General features: G+C 37.7%; 1 protein-coding gene across 2 annotated transcripts in view; it reads left to right on the forward strand.

The window, feature by feature from the left end:
* The window catches only part of LOC113514170 (zinc finger SWIM domain-containing protein 4-like), a 93,583-nt gene that overhangs the window by 64,458 nt on the left and 7,992 nt on the right, over nt 1–21,133 (forward strand). For both annotated transcript variants that reach the window (XM_052899733.1, XM_052899732.1), the window contains exons 2-13: nt 8,823–8,916; nt 11,947–12,074; nt 12,951–13,162; nt 14,674–14,754; nt 15,453–15,740; nt 16,323–16,450; nt 17,284–17,361; nt 17,890–17,982; nt 18,461–18,627; nt 19,194–19,303; nt 19,927–20,143; nt 20,625–20,778. In XM_052899733.1, the coding sequence (XP_052755693.1) occupies nt 8,823–8,916; nt 11,947–12,074; nt 12,951–13,162; nt 14,674–14,754; nt 15,453–15,740; nt 16,323–16,450; nt 17,284–17,361; nt 17,890–17,982; nt 18,461–18,627; nt 19,194–19,303; nt 19,927–20,143; nt 20,625–20,778 (1,750 nt within the window). The remainder of the gene's footprint in view (nt 1–8,822; nt 8,917–11,946; nt 12,075–12,950; nt 13,163–14,673; nt 14,755–15,452; nt 15,741–16,322; nt 16,451–17,283; nt 17,362–17,889; nt 17,983–18,460; nt 18,628–19,193; nt 19,304–19,926; nt 20,144–20,624; nt 20,779–21,133) is intronic.

Raw genomic sequence — 21,133 nt, forward strand, 5'->3', positions numbered from 1 at the left:
GATTATATATAATATCTACTTTTCAATAATAACATCGAAAAATAGGTCTTAAAAATACATATCTATATCTTCAAAATCCAATCCAACAGCACCCTAAATAACTTGAATAATTCACAAAACATTGCCGCTTGTTTTTTTATGTCTAGTTTGGCTGGTTCCACTTCCAATATCGTTTCCAAAAGTGTAAGAGGTCGACCAGTTTCCCAAACGGACGTACCTTCGGCCGCTAGCTGGTTTGGTGATTGTGAACTGCGGTTTGGGAATTTATTACCTATACAGTGACATTTCGATGCAAAACTCCGAGAGAGAGAGATCCGGTAGAGTAGGTTTCTTTTCTTAATAACGTTTAAGCGGTCGTGTCACTTTGCAGTTGTGATACCTGCGTACACAGAAACATTCAATACTACCATTTTTACCATACTTTTCAATTCTATTATGATATTTCGTTTTAATACTTTTTTTTTCAATCGACTTTAAAAAGGACGTTCTCTATTTGTAATTTAGTTTATGTTTGTTAACTTATAACTATAGCCGTCAGTTATAAACCGATTTAAATAAAATCTGTTATCTAACAGGATATGCTTACAGATTGGTCGCATAGAAATATTATCAAAATCGATTCTATAGTTTAGTTTTAAATCAAGATAACTGATTTGGGTCTTTTGTACAACACAATCTTAAATTATTTTATATATAGATAGATAATTTATATGTCTATATACCTTTTTATTAACCAACAACCGATGGGGAAAAAAGGTTCTTGAGTAGCAGATGACCTAAGCCTCGTCCTTAGGACGTTTTGCCAGTAGTTGCCACGCTTGGCAGGGGGATTTAGCAAGCGCAGTTAGGCTTTGGAGTTGTTTTAACATAGTTATCTGCCCATATCTTGCTTTCTTTTAGTCGCCTCTTACGACATCCACGGGAAAGAAAGAAGTGGGCTATTCTATGCTGGGATTGTACGGCGCCTAAATAAATACATTATTAATTATCCTCAGGAATGGCAACGCATGGGGGGTATCATGGGCGAAACAGTATACTCTGTTATGTCCATGGTACTGCTCGTGTCTATAGGCGACGGTTATCACTTTCCATCAGGTTGACCATCAGCTTGTTTGCCATTCTAAGTTGTATAAAAAAATATTTAGAAAAAAGAAAGAATTGTCGAAATCTTTAACTATCGCCGACGTTCCCACGATGAGACATAAATATTATTAAAGAAAAGTAGTCTAGTGTTTAATATTTATTAAAATAATATATTTATTATTTAAATTAATTTCTTTGCGAGATTTGGTCTACAAGATTATAAAAATCACTTTAAAACTAGTCTATTTGAATAAAAAATGTGTAAAAATACTAGAAATCAAACGGTTTTATCACTCGGGAAATAATTTATTTTGCAATAAAACAGTTGCGTGGTGATATAAACTTTTATAAAAAAAAATTAAACTAAAGTTTTATCTCAACCATCTGGACGAGTGGCGGTCTTCCACCGTGCGTTTTTCAAGGCACTTTCTTCCACGCACAACCACTCTTTGGAATCAACTTCCAGCAGCAGTATTTCCGAACCGATACGACATCATAACCTTCATGAAAAGGGCATATTCCTTTTTAAAAGGCCGGCAGCACGCCTGCAATGCCGTTGGTGTTTTGGGTGATCATGAGCGGCGGTACTCACTTACCATCAAGTGAGCTGCATGCTCGTTTGTCCCTGTGTTGTAAAAAAAATTAAACCGACTTCAAAAAAAAAGATGAAACAGAAACCAATAAGCGAAACATAAAGCAATATTAGGCTGTCAATTTAAAGGACAAAATCTGTTGGAAGTCGATGCCAAACTTTGCGATCCCTGTGATCTCATTTTCAGATCCTGTCTTGGTAACAATGGAACTACCTCTAGTATCCGCTTTTGAATGCAAAATTAATTTTTAAAATCGGTTCATAATTCACTCAATCGATAGACATACATAAAACAAATATACAATGAAACAGAAATATATATATAGATAAATTTCAAAACATGAAGAGACATTTTTTTAAATAGTTTAAAAATAAATATGAAACAAACACGCAAGTAAAAAAGAATTATAGTTAAAATTGGCCAAGATATCGCATAATATACACACAAAGCTAAACTTTAAAAAGCCAAAGAGAAACTTCTTATAAAAAACTATCTTAAAAATGAATGGAACCCGATCGTGGGTAATTATAGCTAAAAACACAACTGTCATAGATATTTTGGGGCTGACTGTACAATTCATAGACAAATATTTAAATGATTTATGTTACCCAGTAACAATTTATATTTAAAATATGTTTAAAAGTACTTAGTAGTAATTTATTAAGTAGTTAAGTTACAGACTCCTTTCTAATGTCATGGTTCGAGGGGAAAGGGATTGTTAGTAATGAGATCTAACAGGCTCATTACTAACAATATACCCTAACAGGTCGACCTCCACGCGGTTCCCCCTGGAAACTATCTTGGTTAATTTTAGATGAATTCATCACGATAAACAAACTGACCTGCTTCATCCTCACTTATTATCCCTCACTGGTGCCCCGCCAGCGTATACCGATAGCACAGGTGGGGTTATATTTCAATTTTCATTCATTGAAAAAAGAAATGTCACGAGTTACTAGTTCAAGTGTCCAATCCTTTTGTTTTCTATGTATTTATTTACAATATTTTTTCTTTTTTTTTTATATAATAAACATCTGTTTGATATACATTATCCAATCTTAACAAAATTAACAATAATCTCAAAAAGACCAGTAGGCACTTTGAGAATATACAAGCAATCATGCATCGATGCAGCTACAAAAACAATCGACGAACGATCTTAATAAAGCTCAATATAGGCATATAAACCAACCACATTACATATTGCCAGCCATAAATATACACATTGCCAGCCATTACGAGAGCTGTGTAATAAAATCGCCCTACAGTACAGCTGTGCTAACACTCGAAAGATTTTTTACGGGTTTTCTTAACAAAAAACCTGAGACCATTCTTTTTCTCTAGTACCAGCTCGCTTCCATCTCCGTAACCAAGCTCAAAAGTAAACGAGATTGCTCGATCGGCCTTATAGAAAGATTTTATGCAATACTCAACTCTAATACTTGTGCAATACCGATCACGAATAACAATACACTGGTTAATTGTAGTTCACCGTAGTGTATTGCCGCAATTGCTTTTCAAATCGCTCAGTTTTTTTTTTTATACGCAACAATAGCTGCCAGTTTTGTCGTTTTATCGATTTCGCATCGGTCCGCTGCGATTTATCGGATCCGAGTACTTGAGTAATTGATTATTTCATGTAAGAAATCGAGTATTTAAATCGATAATTAAATTTTAACGTTTCGCTATCGGAACTTTTCAATTACTATTACGATGTAAACAAATTGATTCAAAATAATCGTTGTGTTCAAAATTGGCGTGGCTAACGTGAGTGGTTACGAAACGTGAGTTAAAATCGAGTTACATGCCGTGTTTAGATGCGATTAATTTAATAATTCTTCCCTTAGTCCTATATGTATTTTATTAACCATTAAATAAATCCAATTCTTATAATCTTTGTCATTGTTTTATAATTATAAAATAATATTGATTCTGATAACGATAAAATGTATATGATTTTTATTGCTTTTAACTTTAAATTAAAACTGTTTATCAAGTTCTTAATCCATTTTATATTTTTGATTTCGTCTGATAGCGGTTGACTCAAATATACTTGGCTACGCCTAATTCAATTAGGATATCTAAGATAACCGTTTTAAATTACTTTAATTCTAGTATTACATTTTAATACTAGAATTAATTATTCAATATATAATTCAATATATTAATAAATATATTGAATTTTAATACATATTGCAATGGTTACATGGTAACAAAAAGGGAACCAAAAGAATAAAGTTCACAATTCACCTGTATGTTTTATGCTTAGACAATTCAACATTGGAATAAAATATTTCGAATGCAAAAGTTGTTAGTCATCAAACTACGATGAGACATTGTTAAATATGTAAAACAACGGGGCATTACTTTTATTTATTTCCTACAAACCAATATAAAATAAACATGGTGACTATAAACTTACAAAAACTAATTTTGCAGTCGAGTTTTCCTCTTTTATCACAGTGTATTTAACGACGCCTAATTTATATAAATCCATGAAACTGTTTAGGCTACTCACTGTGCCAAATATCCGGACATACTTATACTATTACAGAGTCAAAATAGAGCTACTAGTGAAATTGGATTTTATTCCCAAAGAAACATAACCCTCCTTTTCCTAATCAGGTAGAAACTTTCTTAACCCCCACGACGAATGTAATTGTTAAACACGAAAAGTGCTGGATACTTTGATTACACCACCAAGGTCGATCTATCCCATCCCATAGCCGTAATTACGTGACGGAAATGGGTGTTCCCAAATCGTGGGCAGTCAGTACCACCTTATTTATTACTATATCATGTTTTGGAGATTCTCCATATAAAATATATCAAGCCGTGTGTATGATATTGGTATTTGGTTAAGATTTATGGAATAACTAGTCTACCACTCGCCCTTCTGTGAGAACTCAGAAATAATGTCCTAAAATTACCTAAATTTAAATGTAATTTCTGTATAATACTCCTTGTATCTGGACTTTCCGTTGTCATAATATAACAATCTATTATAAATTCCTCCTACCTGAAGTTTGTCTGCTAAAAATTCTTTAGCATTAAAACCGTCTCTTATATTATATCATATCTATTTAATATTCATCAATAATTCATGCAATAAATAACCAATTTATCTAGTTGTCTTGGATGATATTGGTCCACTTGCAATAACGCGGTACGTTGCCACGTGACGTGCTACCAGCGATAGATGAAAAGGGTAATGAAGTCAGTTACTACACTGTGGTGAATTTACCGAAGAATTCCTGTAGAATTCTATGAGACTTACTAAGCTACTGAAAGTAGGTCCATCGTAACCTTCAAGACAAGAGCATATTCCTTTTAAAAAAGCTAGAAGCACACCTGCAATTCCTCCGGTATTGCGAGTGCTCATAGGCGGTGATAGTAATTTACCATCAGGTGAACCATATGCTCATTTGCCTCCTGTATTATAAAATAAGGTAACGTCTCAAACAAACGATATTCAGTTTCATTGCATCGATGAGTACAGTTTAAAATTTTAACTAGGTCTTGCTACTGTAGTCCATTGCGTTTGCTCCTTAAAATAATATTAGCACGCTTTGCGGATGTTTAAGAGCAGCCAAATACACTTGGCGTGTTATTTCGTAAACTGCCGTTATTCTAGTTCACTATTTACAAATATTAATTGGTTTCACGCTATTAAAGTTTTATGAAAAACATAACTGTACAGTTTACTTGATTGGTTAAAATTTCAGATAAACACTACTACCTTCGGGAAAAGGACGTTACTTTGTAGAAGTGTGGTTTTGAATTAAATTTTTGATAATGACCATTAACAAAACTAATTTTTGTCCATAATTTAGAAATGCTATTGGTCTGATATCGTGGACCAAGTCTAGATAGTTTAGTATTAACTGAGCAAAATATTCATGGAAAGGATCATAGAGCCCGTTTCGTCTATTCGCAAAAATAGAAGTGTTTTCCTTTATCTCTTTTTTATACAAATGACGGTCCACCTTTTTTGATAGCCCACCTGAAAGTGGTAATCGTCGCCTACAGACATGAACAGTGCTATGGACATAAATATACTGGAATTTTGGTACGAAAACCAGTTAAATCAAATTAGATGGGGTAACGTGTTGTCGGAGAGCTACAAACTTACATGTGGAGTTAGACAAGGTGGGCTGACCTCACCTGTTCTGTTTAATTTATATATCAATGATTTGATTGGCCGACTCAGTGGGACTAGAGTTGGCTGCCATATCGGTGGTGTAAGCCTAAATAATATCAGTTATGCGGACGACATGGTCTTGCTGAGTCCTTCAGCCAATGGTCTTAGAAAACTAATTGAAATATGTGAACAATATGCAAAGATACATCATTTAACATATAATGTCAATAAATCGGAAATTATTATTTTTAAATATGGAAAGGGACCTGAAATTTTGCCAAAAATTAATTTATGTGGGAATACTTTAAAAATAGTTAATAAATTTAAATATCTTGGACATATGTTGACAGAAGATCTGAAAGATGATAGCGATCTGGAGAGACAAAGGCGTAACATTGCATGTAGAAGCAATATGCTGGCTAGACGATTTAACCACTGTTCGAAGCTAGTCAAATTGACATTGTTTAAGTCTTATTGTCAGGCTTTCTACACCAGCCAGTTATGGTATAGTTATACGAAAAGGGCTTATAACACACTGCGTGTGCAATACAATAACGCATTCCGAGCGATGCTCAACTTGCCATGGCGGTGTAGTGCGTCTGGCATGTTTGCAGAGAACAGGGTTAATGATTTTTATGCTATTTTACGTAATTATAAGGCAAAATTTCATGACAGATTAATGACAACAAGTAATAATATTGTAAAGACTGTATTTCTCACAGCATACCTGACGACAAGAGATTTTATAACGAAATAATTTAAATTGGTATTTTATAATTGATGTATATTTTAAAAATAATAATAACAATTTATTTAATTAATAATATAAAAATGTTAACTATGGGTATATACCTGAAAATAAAGAGATTTATTATTATTATTATTATAACAGAGTTTAGATTCGCCCATAATACCACCCCATGTGTTGCCATTCCTAATGACTATAGGGTTATGCCTCTGTAACCTGTGATTTCACTGATGGAAATTGGTTACTGTGTCGCCTATAGTTAGACAGGAACAGCTTCACGAACACCTGTAAAAAAAGGGTACCAGGTAAAGGTACGTTTGCCGTTCATAATATTCGGCACCATTCATAGATTACCATTCCTCAGGATAATATCCTGCCTTCGTACTCTGTAATTTCATTACTATAAAACGAAACACAATCATTATTTGTAGAGACTGTTTGTTTAAACTCGTCAATAATTATATCAATACAATGATCATAAACAATAGTGTCATCATCATCTCAATCATTAATTGTGTACGACAGTTTAGTTGTCTATGGACCAACTGGAATGCACAACAAAGGGTATTAGGAACATGTTCCTTTCTTTTTATCTTTCCTATTCCCTTTATCTTTCCTCTATGCACAACTAAATAATAAATTACATCATCTGAATTATCTTAAGTTTTTGTTTCTTATTTCAAAAGTATTTCTCGTAGACTACAACAAGGAATTGTTTTCCGTTACCTACATAGATCAAGGAGAGATATTACGTTTTTCAGTCTATATCCATAGCATTAACTTGCTGCTTTGAGGTTACTACTTCGAATGGAGTTCCTACACTTATCTTTCTTCCATAACTCGTTGTTTGTTGATAGAATGTCATAACATTCGTATTCTATTTTGTTTTATTTACTGAAATTACTTAAAAAAATCAATAAAAGGGCATTTACTCGGTTACAAAACATTTAAGCTAACTTTAACCATTGTGGTCATACGATAAAAAATTGTTACCTTGAACAGTCAGCTAATACGCCGAAAAGTGAAATCATTTCTATGGGCTGCGTGAAATCATTGCATCATTGATCAAGAACTATCGAACACTCAACACAGGTTGACGAAATATTTACTATAGGGTCAATCTTTGCTTACTGTACCGTTACGTTTGCACGAATTATCAAGTAAACATTATGATCAAGGTTTTGGCTATGTAATTGGTTCGAGCGTGCGGAAAGAATGTTGGCTAAAATTAAGACAATAGGTGTACAATACGGTTCTTGACGTAAATGAAACTGAATCAGATAGTTTGTATCAAATTTTTTTATACTATAGCACGACATGTAACCACACTATCCTGAACAAATACAGTGGCAAGTGGACTATAAATATTAATGTTCTTATATTATTTATCTTTTCTGGAAGATATTTATTTTCCGTTGCATTTAGACCCTCCGAATTTTTTTTAGTTTCCCCTGCCTTTTCTACATATAGTCTTCTGTTATCTACTACAGTATTATTTACAAAAGCACCAATCCACTCGTCTGATTGCAAACAGTCACTGTGACCTATCGATGTGATATGTGCAATCTATCTCTGATTTAATTATAACCTAGACTGCCAGACAATTTGAGTACCCTGTGAGTGGCCATCACGTACTAGCAAACGCAGCATAAAACGACACTAGATACTAGATGGAATGACGATCTAAATGTATTGCGGAGAGTCAGTGTATGCAGGTGGCTCAGGACCGTTCCTTATGACAGTTTAGGGCATCCTTTCCCAAAGTGGGCGATAACGCCTCCTTGTGGGCGTTGCAGGCTTAAAGGGCGGTAAGAGACCCAGAAAAAAAAATGGAGGCGTTGTTTAGAGGCTTGGGGGGTGATTTGTTGATCTTGAAGTAATAGTAGTTTTTAAGTAGGTGGAAAAAATGGGGGCGCTAAAAATAATTTATTCTCAAAGTGGGCAGTAGACAAAATAGGTTTGAGAAACCCTGACCTGAGGGGGAGGTATATTTTCAGCAATTTTTTGTATAGATAATGACTGATACAATGATAATGACCAAGTAATTTGAGAACTACGATACTATGCCCGTCACAGTGTATTTTGTGATGTTTCTGGTACTGTTCCCATTCACAAGTGATAGTTTCCAGTTTCCATCAAGTGGACATTAGATTGTTTATCATTAAAAGTTCTAGAAAAATCACACCTATCTCCAATGTAAAGCGTATGACAAATGAAGTATGAAGTATACTAACCATGTGAAATGTCTTCATTCCAGGTTTCCACTTAAGCGGTGTTGTTCGCGCCCCGGCCACAGTCCCGCCGTGCTCAGAGCCAGAAAGACTATACAGAGTAACAGTTTCATTTGACAGGTAAATAATAAATTCTAATCATCAGATAAGAGAAGCAAAATTAGTATAATTTTGTTGGGCTTTTGTAGAATCATTGAAGGCTTCTAAAAATTCTTCCAATAATAGAAACAATAGTCTTTCAGAATAATAATAATTTGTATCAGACAAAACCCATGTGGTTGTTAATAAATACATTGAGTATCAATGTCAAGTAAAGTAAGATTCCTTTCTTACTTTACTTGACATTGATACTCAATGACATTTAATATACTGTTGGCACTACCTCGATGTGGTGCATCAGAGATATAACTTTTTCGCATGATCACCTAATAAATCAACAAACGCTAATTGCTTTTGCCAACCCACCTGCCAAATAGGGCAACTACTGACAAACCCCCCTTTATGGTGGATGTCCAGCAGTGGACAGTTAACGACTATCATGATGATAAGTTTTCACTACGAGATTCTGGAAAAGTTTCTGAAGAACAACAATATCGGTGCAGAATTATCAGCATTTTAAATCCATTATTATATTGTAATTGGCTATTCGGTTATTATTTTCATGCGAATTCAACTGCAGGGTGCATCTGTCTTACATAAACATAATGGTGACTTGCGCTTTTGCCAAACGGTCTTTGAGAACAAATCTGGAAGTTTATCAAACGCTTGGGATGCATCCAATCCACACGTTTGTAAATGGTTTAGCATTTACCAAACGTTTGTAGATGTTTACGATTTGCAGCAAATGGATTTTAAAACATATTGTCTTTACATTTTTATCATGCGTTGCCATTCCTGAGGACTCAGGTGTTATTCCTCTGTACGCAGTAAATTCACGCCATATCCCACCCTTCAAACCGAAGCACAGCCATGCAAACACAACTGCTTCACGGTTGAAAAACGAAGTCTGTCAGTCCTCAGGAATGGCAACGCATGGAGGATATCATTGGCAAAACAGTATACTCTGTTATGTCCATGGTACAGCTCATGTCTAGGCGACGGTTACCACTTTCCATCAGGTGGGCCGTCAGCTTGTTTGCCATTCTAAGTTGTATAAAAAAAATTATCAGACCTTAACCCTGGTAGGATAAGGCTTGAACTTGAAATTTTACACTTTCTTGGATGCGGTAGCGACTGCTTATTAGAGTTGGGTAATATATGGCAATATCTATATATAATTATAATATTTATATATTGGCTCAGCAACGGTTATATAAAATATCGGTTATCCAATATATAACATCCAAGTGAAGAACTCAATCGAAATAAATATATCCGTGTGGTATGCGCTGCGCGATATTAAAATGTGTGATAACATTTTTCTCCACAATCATTGTCCAAAAGAACCCAATATATAGATATAGGTGCGGGACCGATATTACCCATACTTATTATATTCTTTATTACATTTGTAAATTACATTGTTAATGTATTTATAAATATTGTGAGCAAGGGTGGACTTATCTCTGACAGAGATCTCTTCCAGTCAACCCAATGCAGTTAGGAAGCATGTTGTTAGCAGGTAGCTGAAGTGTTACAACTATTTAGAACATAAACAAATATACAGTTAAATAAAATATTAAGATACATAATAAAATATTACATAAATACATATACTATAAATAAATATAATACCTACCTACTTATACAATAGATGTTAAAATAAATGAATATAGGTACTATCTACAATAGAAATTTAGTTCAATGATTTTAAGATTTGACAGTTCAATTATAAAAATTAAAAATTAAGATTATGACTCAGACGAAAGAAAATGTAATTTCAACCTTTTCTTGAAAGAGGTAATTGAAGAGCTCTCTTGTATGTGGAAAGGGAGTTTGTTCCATAATTGGGCGGCTCGATACGAGAAAGAGTTGCCCATAAAATGTGTTCTACACAAAGGTAGGTCGAGAATCCTGGACTGAACTTGACAGGAGCGTTTAGGACTTATTATAAGATGATTTGGAACAATATGTAAAAAAACACATACAAAATGTTGGTAGAATTGCCCGTATTTATGCAAGGAGAATAATACATTTCATGTTAACAAACCATTCAGTTAGATAAAATTCATTTATGCTAAAACAACAAAGCACAGTAACATTGGACAAGTATAGCAACATAGAAACAACATACATACATACCAGAGGGAGACTTTGTACAAAATTCGATTTCTTGGGTACCTCTGTCCCATTTGTGTTTCAACCATGAAGCAGTTGTGTTTGCATGGATGTGTTTCGGTTTGAAGGCTATATCCCACATAGCGTGAATTTACTGCGTACAGAGGAATAACACGTGAGTCCTCAGGAATGGCAATGCATGGGGGGTATCATGGGCGAAACAGTATACTCTGTTATATCCATGGCACTGCTCATGTATATAGGCGACGGTTACCACTTTCCATCAGATAGGCCGTCAGCTTGTTTGCCATTCTAAGTCGTATAAAAACAGAAACAATATTTTTTATTAAACATTGACAACGCAAGAAATCAGTAGTCGGCGCGTACCACAAATCACACTTTCTTTTCCTAAAAAAAAAGAAGCATTGAATTAAAAAAAGGTCACAAAGACATTACCTATTGTCAGGCTGAAATCAGTAAAAGGACCCTTTTTATTGTCGCGAAGGGCAACGCACCAGAATAATACCTTTGTTCTGTAGGAAACTTTGTCAGCAACATAATAGAGGCGATTGTCTCATTTGCTTTATGTCCACAGTGAGATTTTAACGTTTTTACTAATAGAAAACTTCTGAAACTAATTTCGTGGATGACTTTATTGATAATACTAAACGAGAACCACCGTTTGGACCATTGTTTGCCTATGTGTGTGGTATTATGGCGAAAATAATGAGATATCAGCATTTTTTTATTTTATTTTTTAAATTATTATAGCCTAATTTGTATAAAAATTATTACAGCTACATATGTTAAGGCCCATTGTCTTTGTCATTCGGATTATATTCTATTTATGTGACGTTCGAAGCAGTCGTTTTTCTAAACGAAGTTACAAAACGTAATTATAATTAATCTGTACGTCTCATGTGATATCCACAGATGCAAAATAACAGGCGTGACATGCAGCTGCGAAGCACGAGACATATTTTGGTGTCAGCACGTTGTTGCGCTTGCGCTTTATCGCATCAGAAATGCAGACTCCGTCAGACTCCGTGTGCCTATATCAGGTAATTTAATGCTTCAATTTTCAAGAATAGCGTTTAGTAATCATTCACTCTGACTCGTTCGTTCGAGCTGTCTCGCACCCGCCACTCAACACGTATAAACACGTCGTCACTTTATATATAGTTTAAATAAATTAATTAATGTTACTAAGTGCCTTTGGACTTTACATCCACTAAAACCTGCATACCATAGTAAGCTATATAAATACTATACAAATAGCAACTCATGGGAATCGTCATAGGTATTTATGTCTGTAAATAACGATTACTGTTTTCAATCAAATGCACATTTATTTGGATATTGGTTTTTTTTTTTTTTTCATTTTCTTTATACTTTATATTTTGGTGGCAAACAAGCATACAGCTCGTCTGTTGGTAAACGACCACTTTAGCCTATGGATGTAGACAACATTAAGGGTGTCATCTGCACGTTGCCAACTTTGAAAAAACTTTAATATACCCATAAATTAAATTCAAATTTAAAAATACATACTTCTGAGTTTCTGAACGTTATTCCCAATTTTGATTTAAAGGAAACCAAAACCTATTGACAAATTATATCTATACGGGCCGCGCAGTATATGACACCGATTTGCACTTAATCGGGGAGGAAGGGATAATTAGTAATAGAGATTAAGGACGCCATTGCTAGCAATGTACCCGACCAAGTCGACCACGTGGTCCCTTCTGGAAACCATCGTGCTGAATTTCAGGTCTATTCAGCACGATGGGCTAACTGGCCTGCCTTTTCATCATCATCTATCATCAGTTACGGTCTATACCTATAGCGCCGGCATGCTGATCATTCCCTTATCATCAATTAAAAAATAAACTCGCATTTGACCGTTTATTTTATTTTTTACTAATATTAATTTTCAGAAACATTACTGCAAATGGACAGACAGCAACTGCAGAAGTTCGTGCAGTACCTCATAGCGGAACACCATACAGAGGTGCTGCCGACCGCGCAGCGGTTAGCTGACGAAGTTTTGCAGGCCAGGTCAGCGATAAACAGGATCTGCGGGGCGCCCGATCCCACCGCTGGGCCGCCTCCAGACGCGCACCACGCCTGGCATTTAGATGAACAGCAGGTATGATAAAGATTCCAAAATCATTGGTGTATTGTACTAAATTTGCCTTTTTTGAGTTGCAAATAACCAGGGATAACAGTTAAATCACCGTTGACCTATCGTGACAAATACATAAGGATTGAACCATGATAGTTTCCAAGAAGAAAAAATTGTCTATACGTAAACTTACTTTAAACGTGAAAGTAAATTTGAAACTGAACTACCAATATTCTGTGGCTCAACTAGCCATCATAAAATCTGAGGGTCTACCATGAAAAGTTTACCGAAATTTCGGGACCGAACGAAACACAAATACGATATAAAAATTACATAATACATACCGTTTGAAAATTTTTAAATTTCGTTCCTTTGGACTTTTATGGTAGGATTTATGACCAACAAAATTTTAACCTTAATTTACTGGGCCGATTTCGAATTGAACGAAAATTCGAAATTGATTTCGAAATTTCGCAATTTCATTTCCAGCTAGACCCCTTGGTTACCTATATTTCTATGGGATGATATAGGATTTACGCTATTTTTTAACCTAGTCAATAAACATACATAAATAGAATCAAACTACATACCCCGGTCGGGAGAACGAAGATATGGGTATTAACTAGTCAATAATAAGAAACGTTAGGGGAAAGGGATTGTTAGTAATGTGTTCTAACAGCCCATTGCTAACAATACACCCTATTAGGTCGACCTCCACGCGGTTCCTCCTGGAAACCGTTAGGGTTAATCCTTTATGAATTCTTTACGATTGGCTAACTGACCTGCCTTCATTTTCATGTATCATCTATCACTGGTGCCCCGCCAGCGCATACCGATAGCGCAGGCGGGGGTTACCATTCCATTTCCACCTATTAAAAAAAAAATAAGAAACGTATGATCTTCACTCACATTCTGCCATAAAAGTACATACATATTCCCGTGGATGCCGTGTGGTCCCAGCATAGAATGGGCCATACCTTCCTTTTTCGTGGGTGTCGCAAGAGGCGATTAAAGGAACTTAATGACCGAAGGACGGGCAGCAGCATATCTCTTAATATGTCACAAAAGCCTAACTGTTGCCAACTTAACTGCCGAGCATGGCAACTATCGACAAAATATATAGGTTTTTTTTTATGGCTAATAATGGAATGATAACCCTACCCGCGCTATCGGTATACACCGGCGGAGCACCAATGAAGGATGATAGGTGAGGATGAAACAGGTCAGTTAGCCCATCGTGACGAATTCAACAAGAATTGTTCATGATGGTTTCCATGGGGAACCACGTGGAGGTCGACACGATAGGGTATACTGCTAACAATGGGGCTCTCAAACTCCATTGCTAAGAATCCCTTTCCCCCCAGGGGTCTGTGTTGAGCAATGGACAGTTAACGGCTGATGGGGAAAGCCAAATATATCTATCTTCATTATGTACCAGTGTATAATTAGATTGACAATTATTAAGTCATTACATTTTAAACGAGTAAGTTGAGAGTGGCGACCGTGAGAGTAATCTATTCACATTTTGTTTACAGGTCTGCGAACAAGTCCGTGCCTACTTACTACAGGGAACATATTATAATGCCAATAAGCAACTTAATTCACTATTTTCAAAGGTAAATAATATTTATCTGTTGATACTTAATCAGATAGACTGTGTCCTATATGAAGGAGAAGTCAATAGTCCCCAGGGATCGGTATTAATGCGAGCGTGTGAAGATTTTTACTTTTCTGAAGGCCCACCAGATAGAAAGTGGTAACCGTCGCCTATAGACATGAGCAGTACCATGGCCATAACAGAGTATACTATTCCACCCATGATATCCCCCATGCGTTGCCATTCCTGAGGACTCAGGTGTTATTCCTCTGTACCCTGTAAATTAACGCCATATCCCACCCTTCAAACTGAAACACAGTCATGCAAACACAACTGCTTTGCGGTTGAAACACAAATGGGACAGAGGTATCCAAGCAAACGACTTTTGTACAAAGTCTCCTTCTGGCATTCAGGTGAATATTTATTTTTGCCGTTGGGAGACTGTACAAAAGTTGTCTTCTTGATACATCTAGCTCACTCGTATTTTCGCAGCTGAGCACCTGTACTTATGGCAGTGATCCGGTTTGAAGGACGTAATATGATAATAAATTTCACAGAGACAACAGCATAGTTCTCAGGAATGAGCAACTTTTATTCTATAAAACCCATGTTTATGGCTAAGCTAGTTTCCATTTTCCATTAGATCAGCGATCAGATTGCCATTGCAAATGCCATAAAAATGAATTACTCATTATGAATTAACTTTTATATTTTCAGGTTAGAGAAATGCTCAGAGCGCAAGACTCGAATGGTCCCAGGATGCTTATGTTGATGACGGAGCAGTTCCTATCAGACCCTCGGCTCCTGTTGTGGAGAAACCAAAACACTCCAATGACGGAAAAATGCAGGCAACTGTGGGAACAGCTCGGCGCTTTATGGGTCAGCATAGTCTTGGACCCTGGAAGCAATAAGAATAATAGGATGCAGTGGAGGAATCTATTAGAAAAGTGGTCTGCAGTGGAAGTGTGCCCCACTGAGGATCCGGATTATAGGTCTTTCCCATTGGTAAGAGGTTTTCTTTTGCTATATTACGAGTAAGACAGTCCACTGATGTTCAATAGTAACACATATTTTAGTTTGTAATTTTAATTGGACAATGTTTCTTTGATAAATTCAAAAAAACTTTATTATTATTTTTATTATTATATTAGCTATTAACTATCCATTGCTAAACATAGACTTTCCCCATTTTTTTTTTGAATTTTTCCAACTAGAGACCTTATTTGCTATTATTTAAAAATATTATTTACAATTATGAACACATAAACTAAAAAGGCAGTACGGCCAGTCTCGAGTGGTAACCCGACCGACTTTGTTTTTTCTATATTTATTTCTTTCTGTAATACCTGATAAACGTTAAAAAAAATGCCATATTTTTCTGAGTATTGTCAAATAATGTATTTGCGACTAACAATAAATAAAAATGTTATATTGTCTACATTATTTTTTTATTTAATAGATAAATACTTATGTTCCTGCATAAGTTTATTTCGGGGTCAAAAGTACTGTCACTGAGTTTCAACTTGGTATAGACATATTTTATTGACATATAATTTGTAATCTTTACGATTTCTCCTGCTTTTCCAGTATGCAAGAGAAAGAGAAAGAAATGAGAGAGATCGCGACAGGGACCACAGGGACCGGGACAGAGAACGTCACCGAGACAGAGAGGAGAGAGACCGGGAGAGACTGCGGGAGAGAGAGGAGAGAGACAGGTAAGCATTATCTATCAGGCGTTATTAATCTCAGCTTTTAAAATTGTCTGTTCTGTCTTAATTTCTTTCACTTTGCTTGGGCTTCAATATTTTTCGTGGTAAGACCACTGGCTTCCATATCTCGGACCACAGTCCACACATACAACCTATAGAACAATTTTTTTTCTATTCTGAGGTCATGCTAGTGTTTTAAGATGACCATGAGGTCGCATTGCAAGGATCCCAAGAATCCATCTCAAGATCACTGTCTATACTTACTTTTAAATATATATATATATATATATACATATGTTATCTGTTGAGAAGAGCCCGCAAAAAACTCAACATTTACTCTTTTAAATCTTTGTTAATGTAATGTCTATTTATTTAAATGTACTATGTCTAAAATTACATGGTACATATAAATAGCAGTGTGTAAAGGGTACACTGTAACGCCCATCTGTCACAGTTTATACTGTGATGTCCATACGAGTAATGTTTTTCATGGCTATAGGCGTTGTCCCATATTTTGTAGCGATTGAATGAATCGCTCTTTTTTTTGTATTAAGTAGTTTATATTCGAGAATACAAATATTATGCCGTGTGGTCCCGGCATAGAATAGGCCACGCCTTTCTTTCCCGTGGCTGTCGTAAGAGGCGACTAAGGGAACTGAATGGACGAGGGATAGGCAGAAGCGTCCCTCTTAAAACATCATTAATCCCTAACTGCGGTTGCAAATCCGCTTGCCAAATGTGGCAACTACTGGCAACAAGTAGAGGAAGACCTATGTTTAGCAGTGGACAGATATAATAGCTGGTATGATAATAATATAGTAAATTACATATTGTTACAGAGAAAGACATAGAGAGAGACAAAGAAGAGAGATGCATTCCCATTCGGAAAGTTCCGATGAAGATTCTAGACCTAATAAGTAAGTTTTAATTACATATTCATTCTATCGTTTCACCCAACTAATATGTACAGGGAGGAAGGAATTGTTAGTAATGCGGACTCCAGTCCCAATGCTAGCAATATATCCTGTCAGTTCGACCTCCAAGTGGTCCCCTTAGAAACCATCGTGCTAAATTCCCGGTGTATTTATCACGATGGACTGACTGATCTGCCTTTTAGCCTCACCTGTCATCCCTCACTAGTGCCCCGCCAGCGTAATAACTGTTAACCCAAGCGGGAGTTACCATTCCATTGTATATATATAAATAAATAAATAGACGATATTTTGACGATCGATAAAATGCCGAGATTTTCCCAAGAGACTACAGCATGGGGTTCTTCAAAAGGGGGGTAAAGAGGTTTCTTCAGGGTCGGCAACGCACGTTTATACCTCTGGTATTGCAGGTGTTCATAGGCTACGGTAACCACTTACCATCAGGTGGGCCGTATGCTTGTTTGCCACCTCAGTGGTATAAAAAAAAACCGTCACATACCGTTTTTATTTCAGTTACGAACGTGAATACAGGAGAGCTAGCAAGAGACTCCGGTTACACAACCAACGGGCCGCGCCGCAAAGCGCGCCGCGCACTGTTTTCCATAAGTAAGTATTATTTCAAATGTTTCTGATTGGTTGTTTATTTTACTGTTGCGTTTCACAGTAACAGGATCAATAATTTATTAAAAAAAAACGAAGAATTTTGCATTATTAATCTGTATGTTCGTGTTATCCCGGTATAGGATACACCACCCCTTCTGTTCCCGTAATTATTGTGAAAGACGACTAAGGGACGGCGAGGAATGGACAGCAGAGGCCCTTTTAAAACATCTTTAAAGTCGTCAGGCGGTTGCCAATACGCCTACTAAGCGTGGCAACTACTGGCAACATAAAATATTGTGATTCCATGTACTATTCACGTCTATAGGCGACGGTTGCCATTTTTCATCAGGTAGAAGTAGAAGTTCGTGGTAGAAGTGTCAAACTGTTTATAACTACTCCTCTCCATACAAACGTTGCTTGGAAGAGATCGCTTTTAGCGATATGCTTTCTATCGTCTCATTTCTAAAATCATTGCCCACAGAGCATTGGATGCGGTTGACATATCCTGGGAGAATGACCACCTAAAAAACATTCTGGGCAGCGATGAATACTGCGACCCTGAGAAGCCCTCGGAGAAGGCAGGCGCCTCCGCCGCCGCTCCACAGCCCTACCCCAAGTTCAATGACCTCGGACAACCTCTATGGCATGGTTTGTATTTACATCACAAAATCGGAACCTGTAGAAAAAATGTAGGAAGAACTCTCCGGTACTAGAACATACCAATTTTAAACTGAATATGCCTTGCCACGTTAGATTTATTCATTTATTTCATGGTTTAAATATAAATAATTAGTGATATACATAAAAAATATTTCAAAACTTTAAAAAATGCCCATATGCCCCAATGCCACAAAATTTGGCAATTTTTGCGGCCTACCTGATGATAAGTGGTAACCGTCGCCTATAGACACGAGCAGTACCATGGACATAACAGAGTATATTGTTTCGCCCATGATACCCCCCATGCGTTGCCATTGCCTAAAGAATCGGGTGTTATTCCTCTGTACGCCGTAAATTCACTGCCATATCCCATCCTTCAAACCGAAATACAACCATGCAAACAACTGCATCACGGTAGAAACACGAATGGGACAGAGGTGAACAAGCAAACGACTTTTGTACAAAGTCTCCCCCTGGTAAACTGGTATTACTAATAATCCTCACTCCATTCATTGCATATTTTTGTAATGTAATGCTGGCGCTGGTGTTCGCAGAGCACCTGCCGGTAGTGGGCGCTCGCATCGAGGCGCTGCGGGCCACGGGCCGCGCGCCCGCCGCGCTGCGCCTCGCCGTCGCCGCCGCACGCGCCATGCGCCACCGACAGGTAGGACCATGCTGCTTTACTGCTTACTACATTATAATTCACTTGTTTAATCCCGCTACCATTTATTACGGCCAATGATGGGGCGTCCCTCGAATTGGAGACCGGTAGACAGTAGAGGTCGCCAGTTCGGGGACCGAACACATACTCTTTTGTTGCAGTATCCGGCCGTAGTACCTTCCTAATGCTCCTCAAATATTACGTCTAAACTGCGTCCACCATTTACCCTTTTGTCTTGTATAGGCATTCCATCACCCGTATCCAATAGCGAGGACGGGATGTCTTAAATACTGTACCGCAAACCATAAAAAAAAACCCGCTACCATTAATATGCTAGCGACTGCCGACACTCCAAGATTGATTACTATTATTAGATTATACAGATGGAGCATCGAGTCCTAAAAACGGCGCCCTCTAACGATGATAAGATTTCTTGTGATTTGTTGTTCACTCCAAAAGACCAAAGTCGAATTTTTGTTACCATTTACTGACACGTGACCCTTGATGTCTCTCTTGGACTTCGACGTTCCTTCTGAATCTCAGCTCCTGTCCTAGAGCTCTACCTTCTTAGACTTTGTCTCCTCTCTTATCTGCGATGGTTCGTAATGCCCTCGGTGCTGATGCAGGAGGTGGCGCAGCAGCGGTGGCACGAGGCGGGCGGCGGCGAGGCGTCGGGCAGCGGCGCGTGCGGCGGCGCGTGCGGCGGCGCGTGCGGCGGCGGCTGCGGCGCGTGCGGCGAGCGTGCGCGCCTCGCGCTCGTGCTCGCGCACATGGACGCCGGCACGTGCACGCCCGCCGCCGCCACCTGCGCGCTCTCGCACTCGCAGCGCTGCATCGGCAGAGGTGCGACAACATATCTTACATTGCTCTCTAACGTAGAGGATTTTCCAGCCGGGCGGACAACGGCTACTACCCCCACTTGAGGGTCTTGGCACCACTTCATGCGCGTCTCCCGGCTGTGACGTAAGCACAACAAGCCCCACGCAGGGCGACGGTCAGCCAGCCCAGCACGACTCGCGACGCTTTTATTTCTTATTTTTATTTAATTCCCACACTTTTCTCACTAGCCAGTACTATTTCCAACAGTAGGTACTGGCTCAGCCCGCCGGACCTAAACTATTGACGCTAAGGACTAAGCCCGTCCTTGCGTCCCCGCAAAGGAATGTAGACGACCTTCTGCTGCTTACATTAGACCTAGTTGTCTATAAAACAACCACAGTGTAGCAAGTTGTCTACTTCCTACACTGCACTTTAGTCTGTAGCCTGTCGCCTATGTATACAAGTGACCTCCGTTTAACACTGTCCTTGTTATTCCGCGGAGCAGACAGCCGATGCTGGACGGGGTGGACGCTGGAGGCGATCTGGTGCGTGTACGAGTGCCTGGCGGACGCGTGCCTGGCGCCCGATGACCAGCGCGCCTCTCCACGCCTGCATACCGCCTACCTCGACGAAGAGCCCAACACCGGTCTGCCGCCCAGGTAACCAACCCCTGTCTCATCCCTACCTCGACACGGACTGGCTACGTTTAGTATCACCCAGCCCATAATTTTAGACTTATTAGTGACATGTGGATTAAGAAGTAAAGCAAAGTATCAAGCCAAAAGTATGCAATATGAAATAATATCTACGAATACGTACTAATAAATGTATGTTTTTAACAGAGCCGAACAATCTGTAGTCAATGAAAGTATTTAAGTTTTTTTTTTTGTTATAATTAAAAATTTTGCCAAAAATTATGCAAGATTTGGTGGCGTAACCTTTTTGCACGCCACTAAGTCCAAAATCATAGACAAACATCTTATACGACATAAATAACAATTGTGATGTGATTAA

Source organism: Galleria mellonella, unplaced genomic scaffold (assembly GCF_026898425.1).
Source record: "Galleria mellonella isolate WM207_F2 unplaced genomic scaffold, CSIRO_AGI_GalMel_v1 utg63, whole genome shotgun sequence".
In the NCBI taxonomy this organism is placed as follows: domain Eukaryota; kingdom Metazoa; phylum Arthropoda; class Insecta; order Lepidoptera; family Pyralidae; genus Galleria; species Galleria mellonella.